We start from the raw sequence: 12,097 nt of genomic DNA, 5'->3' as shown, positions 1-12,097 counted from the left end.
TCAGACAGACAGTATTTCAGAACTAAAACACTTGAGCAAAACTCTCAGAGCATGTTCCACATTGGGGACCCTGGGATGACATCAGGTGACCCTCCCTCATGCCGGGTACTGATGTGGTTAGGGTGCTGGGTGTGGCTTCTCCACATCTCTCCTTCCCGTCTCCCTGATACAGAAGAAAAAGAAACTTGGAAACAATGATCTCATCCTCTTTCTTATAATCCTCAACCCTTTCTACCCTACTCAATGGTCCACATGGCCATGCATTCTTCTAACTATGTAAACATCATCAAAAATAAGATTAAAAAAAAGGAAAGATGCTAAAATTATCAAAATGTTAAAGAAACATTTTAATTTCAGTTCAGTCATATTCCTTATGTTTGCATGTGGACAGACTGGCAGGATAAAAAGACAAGATACTTATTTATCACCTATTTGTCAAAAAAGTAGGGGAAGAAAATGTTTCTTTGTACCTGATTGCAATCACATTAACCAAGAGATCAAACTGAACATCACTGACAGGACAACCTGTCATCAATTTGCCTGTTGATGTGACAACATGAAGCACACAGCATGTTGTAAATATCTCTGCCAAAAATACTGATCCTAAATCTAATCAAACCTTTAGACCTGAATTCAGTTTCCAGAAAAACAGAGAATGAAGGAATAACCCATGGCAAAATACAAATCCAATATTTATTCTATAAAATCAATCTCTAAAAAAAAAAAAAAAAAAAACTAAGGAAAATGGCAGGGGCAATGTATAGGGCTTGTTCTAGATTTAAAAGAAATCAGAGAAGGGGCCAGCACTGTGGCATAGCAAGTTAGGACTCCACCTGCAGTGCTGGCATTCCATATAGGCACTAATTTGAGTCCTGGCTGCTCCAGTTCTGATCCAGCTCCCTGCTCTTATCACGTCATTTGCACATTCAGCCACCAAAACTGACAGCTAAGTAAATATCTTTCCAAGCAGTTTGTCTCAAGGGTGTAGTAATGAAAAGCTAACCAATACAAACAGTAGCATAAAAGAAAGCTTATTATTAAGGCTAACATATGTCAAAAGGACTATGGCTGAACACAATGACTGGTTAGTGTAGCGTAGGCTTCTCAAATTCTAAAAGTCAATAAAAAAGTCTGACCCCAGCTGTAGGCAACTCTAGGTTGCCATATACCTAGACAAAGTGTTATCTGCTGGGAGAAAAGCAGCCAGTAGCTGGTGGGCATTTTGGGTCTTGTTAGTATCAAACTTGTATTAACTATACCAGTGTGCCAGCATACTTGCTCTTTTTTTTTAATTTCAGATTTTTTAACGTTTTATTGTATTTTTATTGCAAAGCCAGATATACAGAGAGGAGGAGAGACAGACGGAAATAACTTTCGCCTGATGATTCACTCCCCCAGCGGCCACAATGGCCAAAGCCAGGAACCTGGAGCCTCTTCCGGGTCTCCCCCATGGTACAGGGTCCCAAAGCTTTGGGCTGTCCTTCACTGCTTTCCCAGGCCACAAGCAGAGAGTTGGATTAGAGAGTTGGCCGCCGGGATTAGAACCGGCACCCATATGGGACCCTAACGCTTGCAAGGTGAGGACTTTAACCGCCACTAGGCTACAGCGCTGGAATACAGGCAGGGGTGCTGTAGATTGTCCGGGGAAGGGAGTTGGGGATGTATTGGAGCAGGAGTAGCTGAGGGCATGTGGAAAGGAATGACTTCTGGGGTATTCCAAGAACAGGCCACTGCACTCGCAGGTAGGCGGGGAAGCTGGGACATATTAGAGAGGGAAAATTGGAGAACATACCTGCCTCAGGCCAAGGCACCTGCACACACAAAGGGATACCAGGGCTGGGCTAAATAGCATCATCCAATGGTACTTGCAAAGGCTAGAGATAGGGGGCTTGCCTGGCTGGCTTGTATTGAAAGCTAGGGATGGTGACAGGTTGAGCCAGGCTGGACCACAGAACTCACCTGAAAGGAGTGCACCTGACACTCGCAGGAGCTGGGGCTGGGAGGAGGCCGGGAGGGACCAGGCTGTAGCACCCACCGGAACATGCAAAAAAGTTGGCACTCAGGTCAGACCATTTCAAGCAAGGCTGCGTCAGAGCTAGGAGCAGGCCTGGTAGGAGAACCTGGGGAACTTGCCTGTTAGGACGCAGCACCAGCTAGGGAGCACAAGAGTCAGGGCTAGAGGCAGGCCAGGCCAGGCAAGGTAAGGCTACAGCACCTACTGGTATACAGGACACCAGAACAAGGTGTGGGCTGCGCCTGGCTGGTTAAGCTGCAACACCCGCCAGTGAATGCTATGACTGTGGGTGGGCCATGCCAAACTGGGTCAAAACACATGCCAGTAACATGTAAGACCCAGTGCTGGGAAAGGGCCTGGTAGATGAACTCTACTGACTTTTCTGCCAGGCTGCAGCACCCAGTGATGCACTCATGCTATCATGGCAGGGCTGTGGGCAAGGCTGCTAGCTTGGGCAAGGCTGCAACACCCATCAGCATATTTGTGGGCTGGCTCTGTTCATGAGAATCAGAATGGGTGTGGTATAAGCTAGGCTAAGTCATGATACCTACTGGGTCACATGAGAGGCAGGATTTGAGGTGGTCCAATTGGGGCTAGGCTGTAGCATCCATTAGTGAGAGCTAGAATAGGTGTGGATCAGTCAAGGTTAGGCCGCAGTACACACTATTGAGTACGAAGACTGGAGACCAGTCATGTCAGTCTGGGTAGTAGCACTCAAGAACACACAAGAGATCCTTTGCAGAGGGTGGACCTGGAAAGGGAACTTAGAGAACTCTCCTGCTGGTCCACAGCTCTTACTGATGACTACAAGCGCCAGCACTAGGAGCAGGCTGGACTACAGCACCCACTGACTGACTCCGTGTGAGTCAGGTCTGCGGGCGGGCCTGGCAGAGTCAGTGTACGGTACAGACTGGCTTGAAAGCCAGGATAGGTGCAGACTAGGCCAAACCGGACTGCAACACCTGCAAGTTCACATGAGGGCTGGTTGTGGGCCAGGCTGAGCTAGGCTGCTGCAGTTATTGGTGAGAGCTGAGACTGGGGGCAGGCTAGGCTGAGCCAGACAGTAGTACCTGCTGCTGAATGTTGAGACTGAGGACTGAAACATTTGTCCCAATCACCTTGTGCCATACCTGAGCCTCCCCACCTTAACCAGAGGCCTCTACATCTCAACTATGTGAATGATACTAAAAAGGGGGAAAAAAACTATGTAAATAGCATTAGAAAAAAAGAAACAAAGAAAGAAAGAAAGAAACAAAGAAAGATCTGAAAAGCAGGGAATCCACATTGACATAACTTTCCCTCAGACAACAAAAACAGTGGCTGGAGGAATACTCACCTCAGAAACTTTTAGAAGACCCGCAGAAGCGTAATAGTTTGCTACAATGCAGGCACGAAGTTTATCCATCATCCTTCTTGCTTCAATCAGTCGCTAGAAACAAATATCATTTATTACTTTAAGAAAAAGGCAATAACAAAAGAGAAGTACAGATAATTCACAAAGTAAAAAAATGAAAGTGAAAGGATAACTTAATAAACCACAAAACTAAAGAGAAATGACATTTTTTTTACCTATTCAACTGGCAAAGATTTAAGAGGACAAAAAATTGTTGCAAAAACATACAGATATCCTGGTAAGTATCTTCACATGTATATTCACTGAAAAATACCCAGAGATGTTGAGCACAAAAGCAAAGAAGGATTATCTTTTGGGATGGAATTTTTGGTAATTTTTAAAAATCTGTAATTTCATTTAAAACAATAACAGTATTCTCCTTCCCTCCCCCAAACCCAAACAAAAAAGTTATTTTTCAAAGAATACTCATAGTGGAAATGCAAAACACGACTATGGTGACAGACTTCTTTTTGACAATTTGGTGTTTCTTATTGTCGTTATACCTGGTCAATGACTTCAATTTCATGTTCCTTATTCTTCATTTCAAGAGCAAACTGTTCTTTAATAATTGTCTCAATCTTCTGCACGGCAGCATCTCGAGCTGCACAAAGAACATAAGATATACCCAAGGCCTAATTAATCAGCAGCTGTCCTGATTTAAGTCAGCCAGTAACAACAGAAACTCAGGAAATAGTAACTAAGAGGAGAAAACTAGCAGAGCTCACAGCCAAGTGATGAAAAGCTGAAATCACTGATACGGGGCAAAATGACTCCCGTGCTGTCTGACATGATGCACTACAAAGATCACGATAGCTCTGTGATGCTCCTGACAAAATGCTCATCTACTCACTAATAAATAAACAAAGCATAATCAAACTCAACCTACAAAAAAAAAAAAAAAAAAAAACCCATAAAATCAAGCTCAAGCCACAGGACATTCTACAAAATAACCAGCCTGAACCATTCCAACATGAAAGCTAACAAAGACAAGAAAATGTTGAAGAGAATGAAAGACTAAAAGATTTGGCAATTAGACACTCTGTGTAGGGGCCAGAATTGAGGCATAGCCATCACCTGCATACCATTTAAGGCAGGGTTCAAGTCCCAACTGCTGCACTTCCCAACCATCTCCCTGCTAACGCAATTAGGAAAGACAGGCTAGGTACTTGGGCCCCTGTCACCCATGTGGGAGACCAGGACAGAGTTCCAGACTCGGGGCTTTGGCCTGGTCTAGCCACTGCTGTTGCAGTTATTTGGGCAGTGAACCAGCAAATGCAAGAACTCTATTCCTCTTTCAATCTCCCTCTGTTTCTCTACCTTTTAAATTAATACATACATATTTTTGATAAAAATAAATGAATGCTCTATGTGGTGTGAACTGAATCCTAAAGCTTGGGGGAAACAACTATATAATACAACAGCAGGGAAACACTCAAAAATTGCTTTTGGACCACAGATTAGATAACGTAGTATAACAATGTTAAAATGTCTTGCCTGGGCCCTGTGGCGCGGCCTAACTGTTAAAGTCCTCACCTTGAATGCACCAGGATCCCATGTGGGTACCGGTTCTAATCCCAGAAGCTCCACTTCCCATCCAGCTCTCTGCTTGTGGCCTGGGAAAGCAGTCAAGGATGGCCCAATATTTTGGGACCCTGCACCCACGTGGGAGACCCAGAGGAGGTTCCTGGTTCCTGGCTTCAGATCAGCACAGCACTGGCTGTTGCGCTCACTTGGGGAGTGAATCATCGGACGGAAGATCTTCCTCTCTGTCTCTCCTCCTCTCTGTATATCTGACTTTGTAATAAAAATAAATAAATCTTCAAAAAAAAAATGTCTTGCCTTCAATAACTATATCCTGGCTATATAAAAGAATATCCCTAGAAAATACACAAATATTTACAGGTGTCCAAGTTATTCTCTAATGGTTTAGAAAGAAAAATAACATACTTCTTTATCTGCACAACTGCACATACATGCACATGTCCATGGAGAAGGGAAGAAAAACAAATCAAATGAGGTAAAAAGGTATACAACTGGTGAACTTACGTGGTAACATTTGTGTTTAAATTCTAACACAATAAAATTAGCAAGAAATGAAGAATGAGAAAAAAGACCATGAAGATTCTAAGAAATATGTGGTGACCTTTGAAAAATCATAACCTCAAATGCATATATAAACCTGCTGTGCAAAACAAATTTCCCTAATCCAAAAATCAAAATCTGATTCTTTTCAGTATCAATATGACACTACAAAAGTTGTGGGTTTGGGGGTCCAGTGTGGTAGCCTAGTGGCTAAAGTCCTTGCCTTGCATGAGCTGGGAGCCCAGTGGGCACCAGTTCATATCCAGCTGCTCTACTTCCCTTCCAGCTGCCTGCTTGTAGCCTAGGAAAGCAGTAGAGAATGGCCCGAAGCCTTGGGACCCTGCACCCACATGTGAGACCAGGCAGAAGCTCCTGGCTCCTGGCTTCAAATCGATCAGCTGAACTTCGGCCATTGAGGCTACTGGGAAACAGGCATACATAATTCTTGGGTGTTTGCATATATAAACATCAGACATCATTCTTGGTAGATGCTGTTACACTATGGTCACTAAAGACTATCTTTTTTATTTTTAATATAGTCTCAGAAATACTTCTAAATAACCTCTTTGATGGATCAAATGAAAACAAAAACAAGATCAAAATAGAACAAAATAATATAAGCAACAAAAAAGCTTCCACCAAATCTAATTCGAAGAAAAAAAATTCTGCTTAAAAAGTGGTTGCTAGAATTAGGTGAAGTATAGAGACCAAGACGAAAGCAAATTGGCCCTCCTTAAAAATGTACATTTTAGAATATATATTAAGTTTTAGAGGAAGCTACAGTGTTATTAAAACAATTGCAATTTCCTTTTCTTATTTTTATTAAAAAGCTATGCCTCATGAAGATTTTGACTAATGGACATAAGTTACATAACACTTCAATATTTATTTAACTTTTATTGTAACGGAATGCAATTTCTTCATAAATAAAAGTATAGGTGGAGTGAAAAACTGATCGTTACTTTCTTTTTAATTATTTATAACTGGATCTGGGGCTGATGCTGTGGTATAGTAAGTTAAGCTCTGCCTGCAGTGCCCAAATTCCATATGGGTGCTTGGTGTAGTCCTGGGTGCCCCACTTTTGACCCAACATCCTGTTAATGTACCTGGAAAAGCAGCAGCAGATGTCTCAACACCTTGGGTCCTGCACCCACGGGGGGACCTGGAAGAAGCTCCAGGCTCCTAGCTTCAGACCGGTCCAGCTCCAGCCACTGTGGCCATCTGGGGAGTGAACCAGCAGATAGAAGACCTCCCTCTTTCTCTCCTTCTTTCTCTGTTATAATCCTGCCTTTCAAATAAAAACAAGTAAAGCTTGCAGCACTGGCATCCCATATAGGCACTGGCTAATGTCTCAGCTGTTCCACTTTCAATCCAGCTTCCCGCCAACATGCCTGGGAAAGCTGTGGAAGAAGGCCCAGGTCCTTAGGCCCCTGCACCTACCTATGTAGGAAACCTGAAAGAACCTCCTGCCTCCTGACTTCAGATCGACCCAACTCTGGCCACTGTGGTCATTTAGACAGTGAACTAGTGGATGAAAGATAGCTCTCTCCCCCTCTGCCTCTATTTGTAAATTTACCTTTCAAGTAAATAATAAATCCTAAAAAGAAAAAAATTATTTCTATGGATTCCCTTAACACACATTAAAGAATTTCAATAACAGTTTGCTTTAAAAATATAAACATGGCTTTTTTTTTTTGAGATAGTTTCAGAACATTCTGGGTGAAGATAGACAAGAAATGTAACGCCCCCTAATCTTCATTTACCCATTAGTTGCATGTAGAAGCTGAGCTAAATCAATGTTTTCTAAACTTCCATCATTCATATACCACCTTCAAAATACCTACCAAACCTGGGACCCATGTAAAACATTAACTTAAGTAGTATTAAGTAAATTTTTCTTAAAAAAAGATTTGAGAGGGCCTGGCACTGTGGCCTAGCGGTTAAAGTCCTCGCCTTGAACGCACCGGGATCCCATGTGGGCGCCGGTTCTAATCCCGGCAGCTCCACTTCCCATCCAGCTCCCTGCTTGTGGCCTGGGAAAGCAGTTGAGGATCGCCCAAGGCATTGGGACACTGCACCCGCGTGGGAGACCCGAAAGAGGTTCCAGGTTCCCGGCTTCGGATCGGCGCAGCACCAGCCGTTGCGGCTCACTTGGGGAGTGAATCATCGGACGGCAGATCTTCCTCTCTGTCTCTCCTCCTCTCTGTCTCTCCTCCTCTGTGTATAACTGGCTGTAATAAAATGAATAAATCTTTAAAAAAAAAAAAAAGATTTGAGAACTATAGGGAGCGAGACAGAGAGAGAGAGACCGAGAGTCAGACAGACAAAGAGACAAAGTTAGAAAAAGAAAGCAGAGAAAGTCTGCTGGTTCACTCTCCACACGGTCCCAACAGTAGCAGGCCTGGAGCTAGAAAATCCATCCTGGTCTCCCATTAGACAAGAGACCCAAGCACTGTGGCCACTCTCCTCTGCCTTCCCAGGCGCATCAGCAGTAAGACGGATCTGGAGCAGACTGGCTAGGACTCAAACCAGTGCTCTGATAATGGAGTGCCAGCGTTACAAGTGACAGCTTAACCTGCTCCCCCGAAACACCAGGCCAAATAGTATTTTTAATGATTTTAGCTTTATTTTAAGCAATCACAGCTATGAAACTAAGAGTCTGATGAGATGATTTTCCTATACTCATTACAATGTTTGACTTCTAAAAATAAAAAAATCTTAATCCAGGTATTACTTTCAATCATCTCACATGATCATACCACACTGTGGTACACACTTCACAAGGCTCTGATCATACCTAACAATCAATGTTAGCAAAGACTTACAGTCTGGCTCATTACTGATGCACTCACTGTCTATGATTATATTTCCAAATCTACTGCCCTTTTATGTCACACACAGTGTACTGCTATTAAACAAACAATCTTAGATAGGAAGCACATGTCAACAAAGAAGCAATTCTCAAAGTATAAATTTCTACCTGAATTCTCAATTGCTTTATGCCGTTTATTTGGAAGGGTCACAGATACATCCTCATAATCAGGGTCAGTTTCTTCGATTGTTCGCTTGATTCCAGACATGATGACACTCTGTAGTTCACTGTAAAGCAATGACAAATTCATTAATAGTACTGGATGACTCTACAGGTTCAAGTCCCAGCTGCTCCACTTCTGATCCAGCTCCCTGCTGTATGTACCTGGAAAAGCAGCAGATGGCCCAAATGCTTGGGCCTTTGAATCCACATGGGACAATTGGAAAGAAGCTTCTGACTTAGACCTGACCAAACCCCAGTCATTATGGTCATCTAAGGAGTGAATCAAGGATTCACTTTTCCCTCGTGGTGTCTCTCTGCATCTCTCTGTAACTTTGGCTTTCAAATAAATAAAATAAATCATTAAAAAAAGAAGAAGAAGAAAAAAGATTGAAGTCTTGACAATGTGCTCTCTGCGGTGTTACTAAACAACACAAAGACACTAAAGAGTTCTATGATTTCAAAATACCTGCTCCACCACTAAGGGAGATTATTTACCTAACCAATGGCAAAAATACATATTTATTTATTGAGATAAACTTTTGACACAAAACTAGGAAAACAGAACATTACTTCAAAAGCTTTATATCCATTCAGAGTTGAAACAGAAGTAACAATTTAAAAGTCCTTCAGCTTGGTCTAGTTTTTCACCCATCTCAGAGACTCCCTTGATTCAGCTGGGAAATCATGTAATTATCTACAGTTGCCCCTCGGTATGCTCAAGAGGACTGGCTAAACAAACCCTGCCTCCAGGACAATGAAAACCAAGGATGCAAACTTCCCTTAAATATGTAGTACTCCATATAACAAATGTGTGTATGCTTTATATGCATCTATGCCAATATACCTTAAGTCATCTATGCATCACCTATAATACTATTGAAGCATACATGTGATATTTATTAGACTATATTGTTTAGGAAATAATGGAAAGTGTTACATGCTCAATATAAATGCAATTTCTCCCCTCAAATATTTTCAAGCAGAGGTTAGCTGAATCCACAGAGGTAGAATTCATGGAAACAGACAACTATACGTGCAAATTCTAGGCTTGAAAGAACCTTTTTCCTTATAACTGGTATCTTATGTAATACCACCCCAAACCTTAAAACTGGTCTAGCAGCCATTAAAAAGAATGAAATAATACAATTTGCAACTAGATGGTCCCAACTGGAGACCATTATGCTCAGTGAAATAAGTCAAACCCAAAAAGACAAATACCATATTTCTCTCTACTTATAAGGAATCCATCAAGCAAACTGAAATGTATACTGGCGGAGTAATGGAGACTATCATATCCAGATGTGAAGACAAAATGCAATATGCATCTCTATTTTCAAACAAAAGATAGGCTCCCAATGAAAGTGTTGGACGTATCTAGACAATGGGATGATGAACCGTCTGACATTGTCTGTACCAGCAATGTCATGGCACACTTAAATAACAGACCGATGAAATTGTAACTCCTTATGAAGAAATGTAATGTGTGACAATATGGGAAAAATCTATTGGGGGGGTGGAAATTGGGGGAAGGGGAATCCCAGACCATACAGAATTGTATGATAACATTCAAAAATTAAAATTAAAAAATAAAAAAACTGGTCTAAAAAACCCCAGCATTTATATATATAAATACCCTAAATCAAGGCACTTAATGCCTATACAATGATTAGTTACCTGCAATATTTAGAAGCTAACTGAAGTCTTTCAGAGATAACTGGACTCCAGCTATTATTTTCTGTTTTCAAAGCTCAGAAAAAAATGAAAGGACTTGTTTCTTTGAAATGCAATCAGTTTTAGCAACCTGAAGAAATTTGGAGTTCCTAAAAAGATCACCAAAATGACCATCAACTGATGACCAGACAAAGAAAATGAGGTAAAGAGACATGATAGAATACTATTCAGCCATAAAAAAAATAAAGCCTGTGTTTCACAACAAAATGAATGCAACTGGAACCATTATGCTTAGTGAAATAAGCCAGTCACAAAAAGCCAAAATCACGTTTCCTCTGATTTGTGATAACTAACCATGCAGAGTACAGAAAAAGTAACGTACATGAGTGAAACAGACATCCTGAGATTTGATTGGTGTTTTATTGTTATTGTTTATTCTCTGGGGGAACAGACACGTTTTTATTTACTACTTGTTGAATTTTGTATTTAGTGAAGGGCTAAACTTTTAATTATGAAGCATTTCATTGCAAACATTAAAACTAAGGAAGGAAAAGGGATGGGATGGGGAAAGGTGGGAAGTACCATGTTCTTAAAACTGTGTATATGAAATACATTTACTTTATACAAAATAATGAACTTGATTTTTTTTATCCTTAATCCAAATAGGAATAAAAAAATATCTCCTACTTGCAGCTAAACCTAGAATCAGAAATAGATAAATCCAAGCCTGTTCTCACATCACACCATTCCCACTGGTCACATCTTACATGGTTTGGCAAGAGTCTCATGGAATTATCTGTCAAGATGAGTCCAAGCCCAGCATCACCTTCATTTACCCATTTTATGAACTTCATAAATCACTATATCTTCCTACTTCCCAGAGTAATCGCAAGAACAGCAGCAGCTTGTTTCCAGTAAGCTTGGGGATCACTGAACAAACTGTACTTTTTTGGGCTGGTGCTGTGGTACAGCAAGCTAGGCCTTTGCCTGCAGTGTCAGCATCCCATTTGGGTGTTTTGAGTCTTGGCTGCTCCACTTCTGATCCAGCTCCCTGCTAATGTGCCTGGAAAAGCAGAAGATGGCCCAAATGATAGGTCCCATATAGGAGACCTGGAAGAAGCTTCTGGCTCCTGGCTTCACATCAGCCCCGCTCCAGCCACTAGGCCTCTGGGAAAGTGAAATCATAGATGGAAGATCTCCTTCTCTCTTTTTTTTTATTTATTTATTATTTTTAATTCATTAATTACATTGTATTATGTGACACAATTTCATAGGTACTTGGATTCTCCCCACCCCTCCCCAAACCCTACCACCATGGTGGATTCCTCCACCTTGTTGCATAACCACAGTTCAAGTTCAGTTGAGATTCCCCGATCTCCTTCTCTCTTATTCTCTCTGTAGTTTTGCCTTTCAAACAAAAATAAATAAACTTAAAAAAACTAGTATTTTGGGGCCCGGCAGCGTGGCCTAGTGGCTAAAGTCCTCCCATTGAATGCACCGGGATCCCATATGGCCGCCGGTTCTAATCCCGGCAGCTCCACTTCCCATCCAGCTCCCTGCTTGTGGCCTGGGAAAGCAGTCAAGGACGGCCCAATGCATTGGGACCCTGCACCTGCGTGGGAGACCTGGAAGAGGTTCCTGGTTCCTGGCATCGGATCGGCGTGCATCGGCCCGTTGCGGCTCACTTGGGGAGTGAATCATCGGACGGAAGATCTTCCTCTCTGTCTCTCCTCCTCTCTCTGTATATTTGACTTTGTAATAAAAAAATAAATCTTTAAAAAAGAAAAACTAGTATTTTGTTATATTGTCTCTTAAAGGATAAAACAAAACTCTTTTTCCCTTTTCTTTAAAACTGAGAGGCTAGGCAAGGGAGGGGGAGAGGAGAACATTTGGTAGATCTTTG

At 41.8% G+C, this 12,097-nt stretch overlaps 1 protein-coding gene across 3 annotated transcripts in view; it reads right to left on the bottom strand.

Moving 5' to 3' along the window:
• Nucleotides 1–12,097, bottom strand: part of YEATS2 (YEATS domain containing 2) — a 122,883-nt gene that overhangs the window by 90,502 nt on the left and 20,284 nt on the right. For 2 of the 3 annotated variants that reach the window (XM_058662152.1, XM_058662151.1), the window contains 3 exons: nucleotides 8,470–8,588; nucleotides 3,911–4,008; nucleotides 3,351–3,443 (listed from right to left, as the gene is read on the bottom strand). In XM_058662152.1, the coding sequence (XP_058518135.1) occupies nucleotides 3,351–3,443; nucleotides 3,911–4,008; nucleotides 8,470–8,569 (291 nt within the window). In that variant the 5' untranslated portion in view covers nucleotides 8,570–8,588. Of the gene's footprint in view, nucleotides 1–3,350; nucleotides 3,444–3,910; nucleotides 4,009–8,469; nucleotides 8,589–12,097 lie in introns of those variants that run through there. The other variant, XM_058662153.1, reaches the window with a different exon arrangement.

This window comes from Ochotona princeps, chromosome 3, assembly GCF_030435755.1.
Source record: "Ochotona princeps isolate mOchPri1 chromosome 3, mOchPri1.hap1, whole genome shotgun sequence".
Taxonomy (NCBI): domain Eukaryota; kingdom Metazoa; phylum Chordata; class Mammalia; order Lagomorpha; family Ochotonidae; genus Ochotona; species Ochotona princeps.
This window is presented reverse-complemented; position numbering and strand designations above follow the sequence as displayed.